A 20,164-nucleotide genomic window follows, 5' to 3' on the forward strand; every position below is an offset into this window, starting at 1 on the left:
TACCATGCTGCACCCACTCGTCATGATGTGCCATCCATAAAGAACTTCAGTAGTAAAAAAAAAAAAAAAAAAAATCCTCAGTGCTTTATGTGACAAATTTCTATTGCTTCTAGATTATGAAGCTGATAAAGAATACCGAAGTGATCCTGTGAACCATTGTATCACAGATCTTAGGAATGTGGAAACTACAAGTGCAATTCAAAGAGGACCAATATATCTATTTGATACTGAATTCAACCAACATGCTTGAGCTCCTCAACACATGAATGATACTGCTAGGAAACAGGGGTTTTAGGAATCATTTGAGGCTCCCCTCATCTTTAGCAATGCCTTATATACCAACAGCTTTGCCTACACTATACATACACTGTTTAACTAGGGTGCTACCTCATACCACTTTAGAACCCAGTGCTCCTTCAGAGATAGCACAAGTAGATGAAGATACCAAATGAGTTTACCCTCAGCTACAGTCATTCCAAATACCCCTGGTAAGATGGCAGTAGGAGATTGAAATTGGGTCACCGACATGGGGTTACCAGGTATGTTTGCAAAATTTGCAAATCAGGTATTTTTGTCAAGCTGTGGACCTTCTACTTCCCTCCTCCTCCTCATGTCAAGACATGATGTAGTTTGGGGCTGTCAGAATCCAGTTTTAATTCTCATTGTATTTTCCTAAAGTATAGACATTCCTTTCTCCAGTCTAACCATCACAGCAGCAATACGAGGTACAAAAACCTGAAAACATCACCACCACACATGTGCACTGCAAAAAGCAAAATACAAATAATCTGATCTTTAGCAGCAAGCAACTCCAAAGACTGAAGCACTGTTATTAAAACCACCTACCAACTCTGTAACTCTGCTTCACTCACCTCCATCACAAAGCGCTTGTCATGGCTTCCACCTGTCTCAGAGATGAGCTCATACTTCAGACCTCTTCTTTTTTCATTGAGCTCCATCACCGGGTTTTTGCCACTTGCTGTGAGTATAGGACCCTGAGTTCTTACCTAGAGACATTTATGGTGTTGCGTTAGAGCCTTTCTCTCTTCAAAAGGCAGACAAACATCTACAGCATCGTGGCTTACAGTACCACACAGCCAGCCATGTAGAGAATGCCAGCATTATCACTGTGTCAAGCCTCTGCAATAGCTTGTTCTTCCCAACACACAGACCTCAGCAGGCTTCCCAGGAATGGACCTGTATCAAAGATAACACTGCCTTGGCTTCAGTATAACATCATGCTGCACTAGAACAGCAGATGGAAAGTCTCTTCCCTAAAGAATGGCAGGGGGACAAACAATACTGTAAAAGAAGTCACACCCTCTTTATTTCTGTTGGTGAGAGCTACCGTCCTTGTAGCCTGGTCTGGTGTCTACACAAACTGAACGCTATACCAGCTGCACTTGGAATTTCAGCCCTGAGGGTATCCAAAGCTGAAGCTGAGGCCATGGTGTCAAGTTCCTTGAAATCCTTTATCACTGAAAGGAGAGATTAGCCTTCCCAACCTTGCACACATCTCTGCTGCTCAATCTAATTATGTCCTGGCGCTACTGGGCTCTGACTGAAGAAGTCTTGTATCCCAGGTCACATGTTTCACCAGAAATACCTGTAACTGTTCGGAAAGCAAGGAAGGTAAAGCTGAGATCTCGGTGCACCAGCATACCAGCCTGCATTAGAGTGTGCTCAGCTACAGATACAAACAACTACTCACTAATGAAGAAAAAGATGATTAAGGGATCAAAACAATGTTTTCCAAAGCAACTTCTTATTTTGGATAAAGATCGGGAGTCCTAGTACCAGGACCTGCCCTTTGAAAGTAGAGTGTCTCAAAAGTGTCAATGTGGAAACCCAAAGTCATGTAGTTTGGGAAATATTTTGGTCATCTTAAAATATTACCCACTTCTGTGATAAAATATAATAAATTTTAAAGGAAAATTAACAGGTCAGTTTGTTGAGTATAAAATACCCCCATTTCTTTTCCCTGGAAATGTCTCAGTGGACTAAGTATATGTGTGAATTGAGTTGCCCGTGATTACACACTGTCTGGAAATTAAGTGGCTTCCAACTGAAGAAATTAATGTTTTAACACCTTGATAAGTATTCGAAGAACAGAACAATTACTTATATTTACAACACAAACCACCCATAGTTCTGGAAAAAAGCATTATAACGAAAAAGCAAGCAGGTATCTACAGCGGTTTATCAGTACAGCCTCCAGAGAGCTTGCCACAGAGCTATCAGGCAGTCAAACAAATACACAAATTAAAGCTGTTACTCAGTCTTTACACAGGACACTTCTCCAAAATCCCTGGTGGCAATTACAAACAGTGGTCAAGGAAACCAGGAAGAGAAGGGTGAAAGGGATGACATTTAAGCATGAGTTTAAAATCTCCTGGTTTATCAATGGTGAAAAGAAACAAATACCAGAAATACTTCAAGAAAATATCTAATTAATGTACTACAGATCCATCACAGCTTGATTCTTGGGGACATTCAGCCAAAGTTACTAAAGTTACTGGAATTCTGTCCTTTGAGGAATACTCTATTTCCCACAACTTCAGTGAGAAAGCAAGCACAGCATGCTCCTTATAGCACCTGACTTCAGCTACGAGTGCCAAAGTTAAAGTATATTGAAACTGGAGTATTTTCAATGCAGCATTTTCTAGTCCATTCAATATGCATAGAGGTATTAGGTTTTACATTTCTTAACATCTCCTAATGAATTTTCATTGGTCTTCATGTGTATCAGTTTAAAATACTGTAAGTATACCTTTTTGACAAACCCACTATTACAAAACAGAAATTGTGAAATTTGCATTACTAAAGCCCAAAGGCACCAAACAAGATGGATCTGTCCCAATCGCAAGGCCATGTGTCAGCTAAGTAGAAGAGACAACACCTGTCTCAAAGAGTTCATGGTCTTATGAGGACAAGATGGCTACCCCACCTTAAACTTGAGGACAGGAGGCACAAAGATCAGTTAGTTGTCCACAGTGACACAAAGCCTATGGCAGATCTGAGGCTGGAAACTCTCTCTTAATTCCTCATCCCTAACTAAACCACCCTAACTAAAACGCCATCCTCTTCTGGGAGAAAAGAAAAAAAACCCGAAAACCAAAACCCACACCTCTCCATCACTTGTACTTTTTAATGCGATACTCACCTCTAGGGTAGCGGAGGTGTCAGCTGTGGAATTTCCAGTATTATTGCTTGAGATTGAAGACATTGTTTCATTTTTACCTTCAGTATCTGATTTTTCATCAGAACTCATACACTCCACATCCGCATCAAAACCAGTTGGATACCCCATCGCTTGTAAAACCTACAACAAAGCCACATGAAATGAACTGTAAAAGAGGTAGCAGTACAGAAACAAATACAAAGCTGACCACAACACAAAAGAATGTCCACCATACACTTCATAAAGGCAGATTGCTTAGAAATACATTTTCTTCTGTGTTGAAATGGAGAAAAACACAATGGGGAAAATAGTTCCAGGTTTCCAGAAGTGGAATCAACACAAACAGAATTTTAGTCTCAAAGATAGCAATTACTCATGAGCATCATTCATCATCTCGAGAATTCCTTGTGAAATAGTAGATTAAAATTCAGAAGTGTATTCACTGCATGACACTGCTTAACAGTATGATAAGGAGATTGTTTTGCACACCATTTTCCCTCTCTCTCTGTGTATATGGACAGATGAAGAGATTGACTGTAGGGCAAACAAACAGTCTGATGAGAATTAAAGCATTGTACTTCTACAAGATGGTACTTCTGGAGTTTCCTAGGACACCGCAGGTGACAGCCAGTAGGTACCCAAGTGGTACACAAAACATGTCCCTAAAGCTAGAGGATGGATACCACCTCCCTTGCTTGCATCTTTCAGGAACACCAGAGGGTAGATGCTTCCAAAGCAGGTGTACAGGGAGCAAATTCCTGTACCGAGATGTGAGGTGAAGGAACGCCCGGCTAGCAGAAGAACAAACTGCAGTAAGCCTGCATCTTGGTGAGCCATGTCACAACCTCCAAGCTTTCTCCATGCTGCTTACAACCAGCAGCTGTACAGCAAATGAAATTTGACTGATCAAGGTACTATTCATCAGTTCCTTCAAAAACATCCTCCACTAGCAAGGCCAGCTTCTCCTTTAACCAGCTACCTAACCTAGTTGTACAGAGGTACCAGACACAGGCCCAAAAGAACCTGAAAAGAACTTGAAGCTCCACTGAAAATTTAGTCCCAAGAACAAAGTTTGCAAAAATCACTATGTTCCAACACTGAATTAAGAACTGCATGAGTAACTCCAGGCTCAGCTCCCATACAGTCGTGGTACATTTGGCTGCATTTTCAGGGCTTCTAAATTTTAAAAAGGTCAGATCTAGAAACTGAAATGGTCACGTTTTTCCCTCTTACAATTCTGGGAAAGCAGGGCCCAGATTTGCTAGGAAAAAAAAAAGAAGGGGGGGGGGGGGGGGGAAGCTAGTCTCTACCACACCACCCATTTCCTCTTGGCTTGAATCATGGATGTTTTGAAGCATAGCCCAGGATTTGTATATGTGTAAATTTAGAGAAAACAGAGCTGGGTAGGCACCAGCACAGCTCTGGCTGACGCAGAGAGGTTCAAGGGCAGAGAAGTCACAGCTTTTCAGGGCAAGTTTCCTTTTTGTTAAAACAACTGCAGGGAGGGAGGCAAAATAAAAAGAATGAGGCAGAAGGTCTGGAAGGACACACATGCAGAGAGCTACTTTTCCTGGAGGAACAAGACATTCCCTCAGATACTTCTGGACACTTTGAACTTGAAAGCACATGGGACAATGGGATTTTCAAAACTGAAATCAAAGGAAAGCAGAAAGTTGCCAGATGAAGCTTCTGAAAAGGAAATTCTTGTTCAAAACAAAATGAAGCACAGAATGACAGATGGGCTTGTTCCTATCAGAAGTGCAGTTCTATTAAAAGAGGTTCTGTTTCACATGAACTGTCTGTAGGAAACTTTTATTTCTTCCCAGAAACCCAGCAGGCTCGGTCTGCTTTAGCAGTTTGGACTGTTCTCATGCAATACAACAAGGACGTTCATGTTACACGTTCCAGTCTATCACTGCTTTACAGACCTAAGCTCTGCCATGTACAGCACCTACAAGAAGCAACAGCAGGTTGACTAGTACCTGAATGATACTAGTCTCTTACTGAAAAATTGACTGGAAACCAATTGTTTCTGTACACTGTTTATCCCAGTGCACAAAGGTACTCTTCAGACACTGGAGACAGGAAACAACTCCATGTTTCCAGGAGCTCACAACCCAGGAATGGACACAGAGAGGAAAGAGGAGCCACCGACATGCGGTTTTCAAACCAACAGGAGGAAGGAGTAGAACAGAACAAAACTGAACCCCTCCAGCCCAGAACTTAAACACGGCATTCAATCCATTGCACACGAGCTGACCTGCAGAGCCCTGGGAAGTTCTCCCTCCCCGCTGCTAGTATAAAACCAGTGATGCTCTTTGAACCATGCCCAGCTGTGTTTAGAGTACATAGGTAGTAGCTCAGCTTCATCCACATTTTTTTAATTTTGAGGTTGCATATTACTAGTTCTAACCATATTTCATACTCTACGTTCCAAGATCTGGGGTTAGCAGATTACTTCAGGCTGCCTTACCTTCACTGCCACATGGAGCTTGGCTGTTTTTTTAGAAGGTCCTGATGCTTCATATGTCGTACCATCAACATCTACAGACATCGTGAAGACTGGGGCATGGACTGGACCAGACTGTGACAGCAGCTTATACTGAAGCCCTGGCCTGATTTGGTTCAGCCTCATCAGAGCATTCATGAGATCTATTGCTTTACTATCTAGTACTAGTACAAGATAGTAGAAAGGGGAGGGGGAAGGGAAAATGAACAAAACAAGATGAACAGAAAAATGAAACAGTTTGCATTTCAGTGCCTTCTGTCTGTATAAAGGAGCAAAACAACCCCTCAGCCTCTCAGAGGTTGAGGATAGCCATAACACTGTTAAGTCTTTAATAAGCCATTCTACTTTTGGGTAACAACTATAATTACCCATTTTTTTAATATTGTTAACACAATTCTTTTGCAGCTAGCTATATTATTCCGGGCTGCTATAAAAGGAGTGACAACATTTGTAGGTAGTGAGGAACCAGATCCAGAACTGGCACCAAAGTAGCACAATGAAAATAGCCCCCAGAACTGACTGGATCCCAGCGATGCCAAGAGACTTCTCGTCTGTGCGTATATGCAATGTCAATGTTTTGCAGATTAAGCATTTTATTTTTCTTGTGGGAGGTCTTGAAAGACCAGCGACTAGCTGAAGAAGAGGAAGAATGCAAAACAGCAAATCTGCACACAGCAAAGTCACTGCAGTATTTTGGGAAAAAAAAAAAAAACCAAAAAAAAAACCAAAAAAAAAACAAAACACCAAACCCCACAGTACAGGGACATATCAATAAAATACCTCAGCTGCATGGGCAACTTAAATTCTACTGTAACTTGATGGGTAATCCCATTTAAAAATGCAAATCATTCAGTTAGTAAAACACGTCAGGGGAAATTCAGATGCACAGTAAGAGATGTGTTTAACATTCTGAATGTGGGGTGATAAACAACATTTTTTGCTCCAAAGACTTCTTCCTGTTAGTCCACATCAACACAGAGAAGCTTTTAAACCAGCTTCCACAGTACAGTCGATCTTTGAAAACAGAATGGAGAAATGTTGCACTTACTTTTCCTCAGATTACGCTTCATCTTTTTATTTGGATCTTTATCATCCCCGACATTATCTTCCAATGGTCTCTTAAGAGCAGATGAGCCTGTACCTAGGGTATAAATTTCCTTGTAATATGGATATGCTATTAAAAAACAAAATTCCACAGCAGGAGTCTGATTAGTCCCGTACTGTTCCTTGCATGTTTATAGCGAAAAGAACTCAACCATCAGTTAAAGCTTTCTTATTGCTATGCATAAGCGAATATTAGCTTATTACTCGCTGTACCACGCCATGCAAGATGTCCATTTCCAATACCAGGTGTGATATAAGTAGTGTAATTCTGCAGTGTTGTGTTTTACAGTTAGTCTAAGGCAAGAACTCTAGCAGTATTGTTTTTACAAAAAATATACATGGAAATTTATTTTTATTAGATGTATATTGTTTTCTAGGAAGAATTCTTGAGTAATTCTTATTATGGACACTCATTATCTGCTTTTTGACCAGTCTACAGTCTCTCCTTCCCCAGCATAAGAATCATAAACACTACTTTTACTCTTCAGAGCCCAAAGGATTTTGTGCTTAAAGAAAATCATCGGCTATATTCTAGCTGTACTGCAGCTCCTCTGTTTGTACTTCTAGAGAACAGAACTTCCAGATTTTCTCGTAACAATGAAACATTTAAAAAAAAAAAAAACACCCCAAAACCAAACAACAAACCACACACATTTAACAACAAAGAAAAGCCTTTACCTTGCATTCACAGCATATAATTCAGGAATTTCACCCATTCTAAATTAACCCCTAGTTTACTGCCCAATTAGTGATTTTTGGAGCAAACAATACCTACCTTCTTTGTCAGTTACTGACCAGGAATATTTCTGAAATGACTTATTCGATGGGAGGGGATCCATTTCCAAAACCTTATAGATCTGACCAAAGGCTGATAATCTGAGGGCATGCTATAAGGTGACAGTGGAAACGTAAGTTACATCACAGCACTACTTTACCTCGGTTGTCTAAGTTTCTAAATAAGTTTGTAGACACAAAACCACTTCTTCTATGAGAAGGCAGCTTCTACAGCTACCTTCTGTGACAGCTATAGAAAATGCCAATGTCTAAAAATTTAAAACTCATTAATTTCTATAATACAAAGTGCAGGGCACATTGACAGAGAGCCTGCTCAAGGGCTCTGTGCCATAAGCACTTGAGGTGGATGCAAGTGGTGCACAGACCTTAGACTGCCTTTTGTAAGGATTAGATTTTATACACATTTAACTCTTGCACTCATGAACTATCATTTAATCTTTCCAGGGTAGTGCACCGGAAGAACTGTCAGGACTGCCATTAAAATCAGCTATCCTGGCAGAGAATAAATTGTATTAATGAGCTGAAATCTTCACTGTTGTAGTATCTAGCTCCTCAGACGTTCAAGTTTTCTACCTGAGCACTGTGCGTAATGGCTTCTTTTTGCTGAACTGTCATATAAGACAAAGCATCTGTTGGCTCTCGTTCACAGGGGTCGTGCAGACCAGGGCCTCCTAGGAGGGAAAGAGGCAAAGCAGATTATTGAGAGTAAACGAGAAGCAACATGAAAACGGGGACTGATGGATATTGCAACAGCTAGTCTCAGTCTTCAGCAGAGTGGGAAGCGCACCTTTTCCAGTAAGGGATTCAAGCATCAGACAAAGCAAGCTAACCCCAAGATTTTTACTCCCTTGCAGCGATGGCTACAGAACGTATCAGGGTTAACACTGCTCATGTGTAATAGTGTGAACTAAAAGCAGTAGGTTTAAAAAAACCAAGTAATTTGGATAGATATGTAGATTTCGATGACTACAGAAAACAGATGGTCATTAAGGCTATTTATTTGTTTGCAACCCCTTAAAGAGATAGGGGTTAATTTATAAACAAACCTAACATTCCCCATTAACTTCTACTGCATTGGAAGTACTCATTCAAACAGTTACAACCATGCAACTTCCTTTTAAAATTTTTCTTTCAATTTTAAACAAGAAACCATTCATTTAGCTCCACTGCAGGTTAGGAATTCAAGGCAGGCATTTTTCATCTAATCATACAGCAACAGCAACACATTAAGGCTGTCTGATCAACCTTTTGTGTTCCTGAAGTTAATTTGGCGCCTTACCAGGAAGCAGAATTCCAGATGCCAAACACTCCATCACTCGTCGCAATGCTTCCCCAGCGCCCAAAGGTCTATTACAAGTACCTATAGATTTTTCACATATAAGCTCGAGTGGCTAGAAGACATTAAATTATGATTAGTATGGACACAAGGGTAACTGTAACTGCAGTTAAATATGGAGGGGTAGAGGGGAAGAATATTCACATCAGCTTACTTCATTTTTAATCCACTACAGGTCTAACTGACAGAGACATCCATCCCAGAGGACTGCTCATGGCCCGTGTATTTGTTCCCTGCTCTGAATCACCTTTTGAGGAAACCAACTGTTCTCCATTAACTGCTCAGGAAGTCTAAAAGGAGAAGCCTTCTAAAGCCGAGTCATCTGCATATTCTCCTCCTCTCAAAGGGTCACCAGTTCTACGTGAGAGCAAACACTGCCTCCACTGACCTAAAAAGTGTTCCTCTCTGGCTATGCAGAGCATTTGGCCCTCCCCAAACCTGCTAACGTGAAATGGTATCCTCTGGTAAGAGCAGCACTGTCATGGTAGCAGGATATTTTTGAAAAGCTAAACTTGGAGGCAACAAGTAGGATTCCACTGCAAATCCCTGAGAATGTGCAAGGCCCACAACATTACATCTCTTTCCATGGTATCTGTACGTCTTGTTCCCTTTCCCTCCTACAAGCGCTCTTCTACACAGGTAACAGCAGGGAGTAAAGGGAAGGAGGGTTGAAGGAGGAGTTTCCTACAACGCACAGTTTTCTCCAATCCGGACACTGCTACAATCCTCAAGAGATCTGAGACCTGACCTTGTGGCCTTCAACTCTTTCTGTACTTACCCATCCTTTCAGTGGTGCCCATGTGGGGACTCTGTTGCACAAATCCCGCAGAATACGAAGGACAATTACACATGATTTTAGTCCATTTGCCCTGGCCTAAAACAAACAAAATGATTCCAGTACACCTGCAGAAACCTGGCCTTCAATTTTGCTTTTCTTTTTAAACGCACAGAGTCCTGGGATACATTTTTTAATTATCGTTACTTAATACTTAATCAGCTTCATGCAAAATAAAAACAATTACATAAAAGTAAAATACTTCCATTTAGAGAGACATATAAAAAAGGAAGCAAAACGTCAAGATTGCTTTCGTAGCCTCATGACAACTCTAGACCAGCTGGCTGTCTACCTGTCACGTTTGCCCTCGTACAGTACAGCACTGAATTCGGAATTCTAGACCTTTGCTCTATTAGGGACTAGTCAGAAATTAAAGAGGCATTAAAATTAAAACTGTCTCAAATTAAACCTCGTAAGGCTACAATAACAACAAGGTAAGAACAAATAGCCAACCTGAAACCATTTGGCGTGCCGCAGAGACGCCAAGGCCTCCAGGCATTTCTGCCTGTCCAATAAGTCCGGAGGATCTTTCATCGCAACATTATCTACTGGTAAAAATGGGATAAAAAGAGACAGATACAATTTGACCAAGGGGTTTCTGTCACAATACAAAAAGAGCGGCAGCATCTCAATGAGATAATAAGACTCCCAGAATTTAAGTGCACTGTGTTATTTAATTTAAACAAGCCATTAAAGGTAGTAAATGTGCACATGTGCAACAGAAGCAAAGGCATTCACTCCTTGTAAAATAACAGTAATAATAAAGATGGCCACTGCTACAGACAATCTGGGATCTTATTAAAAATGTAGAACACATTTCAGGGCAGAAAATAGCTATATAGCACTTTTTTTTTGGTTGTTGGGTTGTATTAGGCTTTTTTTTCCCTCTTCTTTCCCTTCTTTGTGACTTTTATTCCAAGTGCACAGAAATGGCACAGAATTGGCACAGAATTTCAGAGACACAAGCTTCTTTTGACAAGAGGAAGATATTCTTGGGGGGTATAAAGAAAATTGTAATAGGTAGAAAGTGAAGTTATGTCCATGCGACTGTTGAGAATTCAAAAGAAAAACAATGAATATATTTGAAATACTATTGCATGAACAATACTAGCCAATATAATTCCGTGAAAGAAATATATAAGAAATGCTAGTAAGGAATTTTACAGTTTGATTAGTCTTTCATGTAACCAGAACATATGAAAGAAGTAAGTCTAGTGACTTTCAGATTATTAACGTATTGGGGAGGTAATCCGCTCTTGTAAAAACCTCCTCTTCCCAACAGCAACTGACATCAACAGAGGAAATTCAAAGAAGGATTTGAGAGACAAGACACTGATATCTTCTGTGGAGGTTTACACTCCCCCCCCCCCCCCCCCCCTTCTCTTTTTTTTTTATCCAGCATGCAAACTGCTTTTAGCAGTCACATCCAATTCTATATTGAGGGACATTACGCATCAGTCCTTTCTTCCCTGATTTTTTTTTTTTTTTTAATCCTAAGGAGTTATTAGCATCCAGATTCTCTGGAAACTCTGTACAAATGACAGATTTTGCATATCTGTGAAATCAGGTCAAGAAGATTTTAGTTTTTAGCTGACATGAGAAGAACATATTGGAAGAACTAAACGAATTCATGGCTCAACTAAAACCTTGAATATGTTATCTTCCTATGAATACACAATTACTCTTTATTTCAAAATAATTAATTTGGAAATATAGTATTTTCATTATTCATAATGGTCAATTCTCCAGGTCTTGAGAGACCTATGCAGATCTGAATGAAATACAATATCCATTCCAAACTGAAGACAATGCTAGATAAGCAAAATCCAGCAAGACATTTAAAATATGAGGACAAGTTAGGAGAAAAAAGTACCATCAGTTTGTAGTACAATTTATTAGTAACATCTCAAAGTACGTTTTCATAGGTTACTTTGGATAGTATTGGTTGCGCGTGCAATTGCATCTTTAATGTTAAAGTTGCTTCACCTCCTGTGCCAATGGGAAGGTTACTCTGGTAAAAGCACGTTATGTTATGATGGATAAAAGAGCCCAAAGCCAAAAAAAACCCAGTGTAAAACTGAACAGAACCAGGTATCTTGTCTGACAGTTCATCGTTGCAGTTTGCACCTGCTGGCTCTGCTGTCAGCAGAAGACTTAAGTGCTATAAGCTTATTTTCTAACCCCAATGAACTTCGCAGCAGATATTTGCATTGTTTCTAACTGCCCTCATCAACAGTATTGCAATAGTGGGATGAATCACTCCTCTTGCCAGTTTTCCAAATAAAAGCTGCAAAGTCTCAAGGCATTGGATTTCTATGAGCACAAAAGGTCATTTTGGAACACAAGATTTGCTTCTCAATTTCCTTTGCAGTTTCATTATTTTCAGGAGTAACGTTTTGTGGCACACAATTACTAAATGTACGTCTATGTAGTTCTGTAAGAAAACTTTGCTGTGGACAATATAAACATCTGCTTAAAGCTCATGTATTGTATAAAACAACTACTGTCAATGAATGATCAGAATCTTATTTTAAAACGTTAGAAATGGCAAAGGTGACTGATTGCAAAATCATTAGGTTTTGGCAATGAACTGTATCTTTAAATCCCTAGGGACTTTTACTTAGTATTGTACAAGGCTTTGCTAAAGTGCATTGCAGCCATTGACAACGTACATTAATTTTTCCTTTAAACTACAAAACATAAACAGAATATGTGTCATCTGTCATTCAGGTGAATGAAAAGACTTTTCTAGTCTCGTAAGATAATTTGTTTTCAACAAGTTAGAATCTTACTTCTTCCTACAGGATTAAGGCTCTTTCCAAAGGTCTAAATTACAAATAGCTGGGAGAATTTTGCCAATCGCAAATTCAGCACTAGTGTCCTGAGCACCTTTCGCAGATGTTGCAGTCAGCCAGCTTTCAGGTGCAAGATTCTATTAAACAGAAAGATGAAGAGAACAGGCAGTGGAGAGGGCGAGCGGCTTGCAGCAGGCTCCCTTTCGACACCCTCAGGAGAATGGCATGTTTCTTCATGCTCTGCCAGTCAGGAAAGTGAGACCCAATCAAAATTTTCAAATGTGATTGCAAAGCTTTACTTTTTTTTCTTGTGGTTTTAACAAGGGCAATGATACAAGGAGTTTAACAAACAGTTAATAATAAAGCCCTGACATTAGCTCACACTATGCAACACAGAACCAATCCTTCAGTAATTCTCTCCCCACTTGCTGTATGTATTCTCTTCACACAGTAGCTGCCAGCTTCATTCATTTGCAGCCAGCCATACGAGGAGCGTTGTCTTCTCCGTAGAGGCAAGGTAAACCTGTGGCTTGTTGCCCCTTCAAAGGCACTCGGCACCTTGGAGCATCACTGGCTGCACCTGCCCAGCAAAGGCAGCAGCAGGGGCACACTTTTTAGGCAGTAGTTGCTCACAGAGCAAGGCTGGTTTCAGCCCCACTGTGGTAAATGCACGTGTTTAATATTGCATAAGCTTGTTGGTACTGTACGCTCAGTAACAACAACTGATTTGCAAGCTACAAGGTTCTGGTCTGGAAAGCCCAATTTATATTTGATGCTATGCCTAAAAATTCAGTTTCTTAAGAAGTTTTAAAATTTAACTGATGCAAAATGCAGGAATTTTAGATGCTTGACTTCTCAACTCGACATGAGAAAGCAGAGCTTTATGGATAGCCATTTGTGAGAAACACTGAAATGCACACACACACTGGTCCACTATTTATTTTTGCTAACGAGCAGCAAAAACAAATAGGACGAACACCACGTCTTAAACATGAACACTTTTCCAAAGAGGTGGGGACTGAAGAGAAATCCAGGAATGTTTTTCGATACATTCTGACATCAGGGCATGAAGGCACACACAGCATTCCTACAGAACAAATGGGAGCACTGGTAACGAGGTCCGTTGCGCCTAACCTCGCCGGTTTGGTTAGAGGACAGATTAGTGCTAATCACACCGAACCCGAAACCTTGGTCAGTTTCGCGCAGCCTCCGCTCCCGGCAGCGGCGCTGGGGCAGACCGGCGCCAGCGCCTGGAACCCCGTGGCCCATCTTACACGTAAGATGAAAGGCAAGTTGACAAGCATTTTGAGCTCCTTCGTTCAAAAGAATGTACGGAATACACTCCAAACAGTTTTTAAAACTGCACAGAAAGGAGATTCGCATTTGGTTGGCGTTATTCAGGAGTATTGAAAAAATATGGCAAACTTTCTTTGGGGATCAAGGTATTTTCTTTCACCAGACAGTTTCTCTGAGTATTTTCCCTTGATATTGGATATGAAACTTTTTTGGTCTGAATCTAAGTGAAAGTGACCTACATATGGTTGGAAATATTATGGAAAAAAGTATCCCTCCCACCTTTCAGTTTACTTGGTGACATCTGCACGTTTCACATACCTTTGAAAAGGAACGTGATTAATGTCTCTGTTCACTTGTGATGAATCAATGTCAAAGAACCTGGGCTTTAAAACAAGATCCATTACCCTATTAACTGTCCTCATCAGCTGTTTAGAAGTGATAGCATAACACCACTCTATGAGAGGTAGTGAAACCATTTTAAGTTAAAAAAAAAATTAGTACAGAATTTTGAAAATATTTTAAGATACTGAAAACAAAATAGAACACCTACATTTTAAATATAGGAAAGCATAAAAATTCAACTCCTCATTCAGTCTGAGATGAACTCAGGGAGTCCCTAGAATTTACTGCCGCAAGGGCACCACTTTTTGCAAGAAGATACTGGGACGGAAGCCCTCGTGCGAAACTGTGTCCCCTTGTGAGAATCTTGCAAATCCTTTACCATTACAATTTGTTCTGCACTTTGTGCTCTCTCTCACAAACGTGCATCAGCTGCAACAACTACAGGGCTGATCAGCATCTGATGGGAAGCTGAAGAACAACAAGTAATATGCAGTTTATTTTTAATGGTCTTGCAAAAGAGCGTGGTCACTAATTGGAGAATAAACAGACATTGCAATTAGGAAATCTTTGCCATTCATCTGTTTTGTAAGATTTTTTTCTGCATCCCACTGCTGCCAAAGTGTTGCATTTCATTTGCGAAGGGATCCTTCCTGCCATCGCCTCAAACAAAAACCAAGAGAAACTGACCAACATTTCTCACTGTGTCGGTATTTCATGTGGGAGAAGGGAGGAAGCAAAGGGCTTGTGGCAAGTCTAGAAATGGGAAGAGCGCGACAGGGAGTTCCCTAGCCCACATGGGCCCAGCTGCCTCAGTTGTCATGACAGAGAGTGGCCAGTTGGTCAAAGGTCTGACATCATCCAGTGGCAAAGTTTCTAGGGATAGGTTTGGGAAGCGGAAGCAGAAATTACTGGCAAGATTTTAAAAATAAAACAAAGTATGGCTACATTTGCTCTTCGCTATTGCTCCTGGTTTGTTTCCAACCTCGTTGATACTACCAGTCAACATTCTGTTAACAAGGGGCAGATAACTACATCGGACATCACGCAGTTAGGGAGAAGGAACAGAAAGAAACTAAGTTACAGTCTTCTATATCTATTTTGCTCTAAGGACATGAGGTACAATGTTCAATTCAGAAGCAAGAGTGCTGTATTATAGCACTGTAACTTCAACTGTATCCCAGTTCGGAAATTCTTAAAGCTAGAAACATACACGTATGTATCATCAATTAATAAAAATTGAGGGCCAGCATGACATACTTGCGAGCTTTGCAGGAGAGTTTTTTTTTTAATGTAAAAAGAGAAACAATTTTATGAGTTTTTCAAGATACTACGAACCAATCCCACTTGACTGACTTAATTTGAAAACAAGACTGTGCAGCGCTGGGGTGCTCAAGAATTAACTAGCAAGTCTGAAAGAAAGGAGAAGACCTAATTGTATGTCAAAGTTAACACTGTAGCAATATTGCTTGCAAATGAAACCTATGCATATTTACATGAAAATTAAGTGACCATTGTCTTTTTAAGGCACAAGTAATGTAACCTATTGTGGCAATAGCCAGTCTAGTTAGTACACGATGCAAAATTAAAAACCTACTTCCCAATTAACCCTGTGCTGCACAGTCAGGGCATTTAGATAGAACAGTCTTAAAAACAAGTTAAAACGCTCTGTGTACCTCCTTCCTTCTTCTCTGCTTCATCTCGAATGAGAGGGGATGTAAGTATCACCTTCAAAGTTAGCTTGGGCTCCTTTGTGTTACGAATAATAATAGCTGCCTCATTTACATGCTCCTCCACGAGATACTTCTCTTCTGTAAGTTTCTGAAAGTCACCAAGAAAGATTTCAAGAATCTCCCAATCAACTGAAAAACTGCAGAATCTCTGTATGTGCACATGCCTCTTAACTAATGAGAAGCCTACAAGACATTGCAATAACAAATAAGGCCTTGCCTCCCTCATTAAAAACAAACAGAAAAAACCCAGTAACATGCTTAAGAAAAAAAGGTCTGCAACAAATTTAATGAGAATACTAAGATGTCCCACTGTATTATCACTTTTTTTTTTTTTTAATGAAGACAGAAGCTGACTTTCATGGCTGCTAGTGTGCGAAATACCACCAGCAACTTTTTTTCTTAGTGAGTACACACGTCTCCAGTAACGCTGCCTCTAAAGGTAAAAGCTCTCATATGCAGTACGACCAGCACAGCCATAACTCAGTGCAGAGGGACGACAGATTCCAGTGCAGAAGCTGCACCAGCTCGCCTAGCCCATGTACCTGCCATGAGGTACGACCAAACGTACCTTGGCCATCTCTTACCAACCCTAAGATATCCTTCAGATGCCCTAGCAACAGAGATTTTTGCCTCCTCTCCAAATAGCCTATTCTGATTCTTAGCCACACATATAATTTACATGACCTATTTTGCAATAGAATTGCCCCTTGCTACAGTTCCAATTACTTCTCATCGTACCTTTGGTAGCCACGCGAGATACTGAATCACTGTCCCTTTATAAATAACCATTAATGTCTTAAAACTTACACCTGCATTTGGTCTTGACTTTTCCAAACCAGATAATTTTCATTACATGGTTTTCTAGGTGCTCATTCTCACTCATCTGATTTTCTCCAACTTGTCCGTCCATCTCTCTCACTCCCTTTCCACACAGCACTTCAAACTGGACACAAGACCCCACTGTCACCCACTTCATCCATTAACACCAGCCCCAGGAGAGATCCCTGACAATGCCTGGAAAACCTGACCCTCCTCTCCTGACAGCACACCAATAGATAGAGGGTTCTTTAAATTGTTTTCACTAAACTTTGTATTTCTTGCTTAGATTTCTTTCACAGATAATACCACAAACTGCCTTATAATTTGTTGCATTACCGTGCATTGTGTCAGTTACCTCAAGTGATCTGTACCTGCAGGTCTTTCGGTAGTCCTTTGGGCCCTCTCTCAACCTCCACAGGGCAAAGATAACCACAGACGGTTCAGAGTCCTAAAGCTATTCCTTGTGTTAGTGCACTTCTTTCAGCAAGACCATACGGTTAGAACATATCTAACGTACTTTCTAACTTCCTTCCTTGTTGCAACCTGCACTCCTCCAGCTCCTTTATTGTTGGGATGAAAATGTTTAAGCATCTGCTCACTACTAGCCTTCAAAGCAGAAGCTGTTAACATCTCTGCATCTCATTTCCTCTTGTTGTCCACTAATGGGCCTGCCCCTTCCTTCTCCCTCCCGCATCTGATGCGCCTGCAGAACCTCTCATTGTCTTTTATGCCCATGACAGTTGTAGCTTGTTTCATGAGAGAGATTCCTCTTGCCTCATGTTTTCCATAATCCCTTCCCTCACAATGCTTCCCCATAGGATCTTACCTAGTCGTCCCTTGAATTTATTGCAGTCTTCGCATCTTTTAATTACGTCTGTGCTGCTGTTCTCACTTTTTTGAAGCATATGCTAACTTTTCTTATCACTTTCAACCCTTCTCATCTCATGCCTCACTACAAACAAGTAAAATTTACTCTTTACTACTTGATACATCCCTATAATTTTCAAACAAGTAAAATTTACTCTTTACTGCTCAATAGTTCCTTAGCATTTTCAGCTATGGATAGGGCCACATCTGTGGGCACATTACCTCATTAAAACAAGCCCTTTATGTGAACAAATGAACAGCGAGAACAAACAGCTGTCAAGAATGGTAAAACACATACTGTCTGTGTGGAAATAAACACAAGGCAGAAAAGCAGACCAGGAGAAAAGCAGATCAAGTTTGGACATAGTCTGGAGAGAGGCGCTTGCAGTGGAATACTTCAGGGAACAGTTTCTCGGCAACAGTGTATGTCAGTCTGGAAGCTGCACTGATTATTCAGACTCAGAACTCTGTCCAAAAGGTATTATCCCTAGTTGCTTTAAAGAGACCAATATTAGCTGTAAGCGCTGCCTACTGGATGCCAACATCAGAATTAAATAGCCACAAATAAAAAGAATTATGAGCTCATGATTAACATGAGCTAAAATGACTGGCCACCTAAAGTGACTTCTTCTCACTTCAGTAGTACAGAGGCCTTTATCTCGGAACAGCCCAAGCAAAGCAAAGCAGCTGCAATGTCGAACTTAAGGCTCAGGCAGGGGGACAGGGGACAACAATACAGACCCATTCACATGCTCGAGCAGGGAAGATTTCTGGGACTGCAGTTTAGCTCATGTTAGTGGTTGGACCAGAGAGCAAAAATCAGCTGGGTTAGTTACCAAATAGAAAGGTTAGCTGTCATCGTAGGAAAACTGACATCACAAATAGGGATTAGGCAACGACAGGAATACGACGTTAAATTTTGTGAATAGCTACTTCATGTCACCACATTAAAACACGTCACACACCCTAGATGTCATCTTAGATTCAAAGCGTATTTCTTCAATCTATATCACTTGTCTTTTTTCCTGGAACAAATTCCAGCCTTTACCCAAGTACACCGTGCAGTGCTATCAGCCACTGTTAGAGGACCACCCTGAATTAACTCACCTGAATTTGAGCTGGGAGATTGTCTTTAACTATACATAACAAGGTCTTTGTGGGTTTTTCTTTGCACATGAGAACCAGCTCCAGATCCATATCATCTTTTATCAGCAAGCCCTTCGCAACCAAGCCAATTCTCATAACACCACACAACGTCCGACCACCTTGATCCCTGGAAATGAAACAATTTGGAGTAATTAAAATGGTATTTTCACACATTCAAAATACTTGTATTATCCTATCACAGTGAGGAGATAAACAGATGGGACTGATGACTGTGCTGAAGTGGCGTATCACTGATCAGAAAATGAAAAGCGTAGACTCCTTTTATGCAAGTAGCTCCTATGAAAAAATTAATTAACTGAAGCACTGGTTGGCAATTCACACGAACGCAGAAGTTGCCTAGCTCAAGTCACAAAGCTTCACAAAGCTCAAAAAAGCCCACATTCACTATCTGCAAATCTACCAAAATAATTAGTAGAATAATTAATCTAGAGGAGCTCTCTGACAGAAATCCTGTTTTCAGAAGTGATCCGAGTTGTCTTTTAGTGACACTCCAACCTTAAACACAGCCACACACCTTTTCAGTGTTTCTGCCAGCTGATCCAGACATTCAAACCTCTATCTTTATAACTGTACAACCAACTTCTGAAGTTTTAGCCCGTACTACAAACTGACATTTCAGGAAAGCTTCTAATTTCAAAAAGTCTTCCAGGCACAATTCCTTCGATAAGTCTTACCACTGAAACCTACAGGAATAGAGGTCTCACTACTAGTTTTTACTCTCCAGCTAAAGTTTAGGGGAACATTTAAGAGCCACAGTAAACATAACTTTCAAAGCAACATAAGAACACTTTAGTTTTGAGTACTGAGAGCAAGACTGCAACAAAAAGCAGTTTAGGAGACTAGGATTGCTTAAAAACATCAAGAAAAATGCAAGAAATGCATCTTTGACAGTTCAACACCAGCTATTGCTACACGATGCATCTCACTAGTGGCACATCACCATTATAAAACCCGCAGAAAGCACGTAATCAGTAAAGGCGGTTAAACCACCTCAGCCAGAAAGGCAGCATCCCTGCTTACAGCATTCCTACCATCCAGAGGGATGGACTGGACATAAAACAAACCTCCCCCCCCCAACAAGCCAAAAAAACCCCCAAACCAGTCACACTGTGATCGAAGGTCATCACATAGATTCTAAGCGTCCCTCAGAAGTATCTTCATCTAATAATTGTACTGTCTTTGTGTTTTAAATGGAAAGGCAGGAACAGGTGCTTAAACAATGGACAGAAGAAAAGAAGGAATGACACAGAAAACACAGTGGCAATCTCAAACTAGTTACTGTCCTTGGAATAGCCAGAAGCAAACTAACAAAAACTGCTACAAAAGTCAACATCATCTCAACTGCCACCCTGGAACTATGCCACTTTAACAGTACCTGGATGCAAACC

General features: G+C 40.6%; 1 protein-coding gene and 1 long non-coding RNA gene across 13 annotated transcripts in view; one reads left to right on the plus strand and one right to left on the minus strand.

The window, feature by feature from the left end:
- The window catches only part of LOC142418379 (uncharacterized), a 38,849-nt gene extending 21,936 nt beyond the window's left edge, over window positions 1-16,913 (plus strand). Inside the window, exons 4-5 of one of the 2 annotated variants that reach the window (XR_012778268.1) lie at window positions 9,101-9,389; window positions 16,789-16,913. This is a non-coding gene — a long non-coding RNA (uncharacterized LOC142418379). Of the gene's footprint in view, window positions 1-9,100; window positions 9,523-16,788 lie in introns of those variants that run through there. The other variant, XR_012778267.1, reaches the window with a different exon arrangement.
- STRBP (spermatid perinuclear RNA binding protein) overlaps window positions 1-20,164 on the minus strand; it is an 85,096-nt gene that overhangs the window by 32,194 nt on the left and 32,738 nt on the right. For 9 of the 11 annotated variants that reach the window (XM_075520137.1, XM_075520139.1, XM_075520140.1 and 6 more), the window contains 11 exons: window positions 18,717-18,882; window positions 15,867-16,011; window positions 10,214-10,308; window positions 9,704-9,799; window positions 8,869-8,980; window positions 8,163-8,260; window positions 7,570-7,681; window positions 6,739-6,831; window positions 5,655-5,854; window positions 3,164-3,322; window positions 873-1,007 (listed from right to left, as the gene is read on the minus strand). In XM_075520137.1, coding sequence (XP_075376252.1) covers window positions 873-1,007; window positions 3,164-3,322; window positions 5,655-5,854; window positions 6,739-6,831; window positions 7,570-7,681; window positions 8,163-8,260; window positions 8,869-8,980; window positions 9,704-9,799; window positions 10,214-10,308; window positions 15,867-16,011; window positions 18,717-18,882 — 1,411 coding nt within the window. The remainder of the gene's footprint in view (window positions 1-872; window positions 1,008-3,163; window positions 3,323-5,654; window positions 5,855-6,738; window positions 6,832-7,569; window positions 7,682-8,162; window positions 8,261-8,868; window positions 8,981-9,703; window positions 9,800-10,213; window positions 10,309-15,866; window positions 16,012-18,716; window positions 18,883-20,164) is intronic. The other 2 variants (XM_075520133.1, XM_075520136.1) reach the window with 1 other exon arrangement.

Source organism: Mycteria americana, chromosome 17 (genome assembly GCF_035582795.1).
Source record: "Mycteria americana isolate JAX WOST 10 ecotype Jacksonville Zoo and Gardens chromosome 17, USCA_MyAme_1.0, whole genome shotgun sequence".
NCBI lineage: Eukaryota > Metazoa > Chordata > Aves > Ciconiiformes > Ciconiidae > Mycteria > Mycteria americana.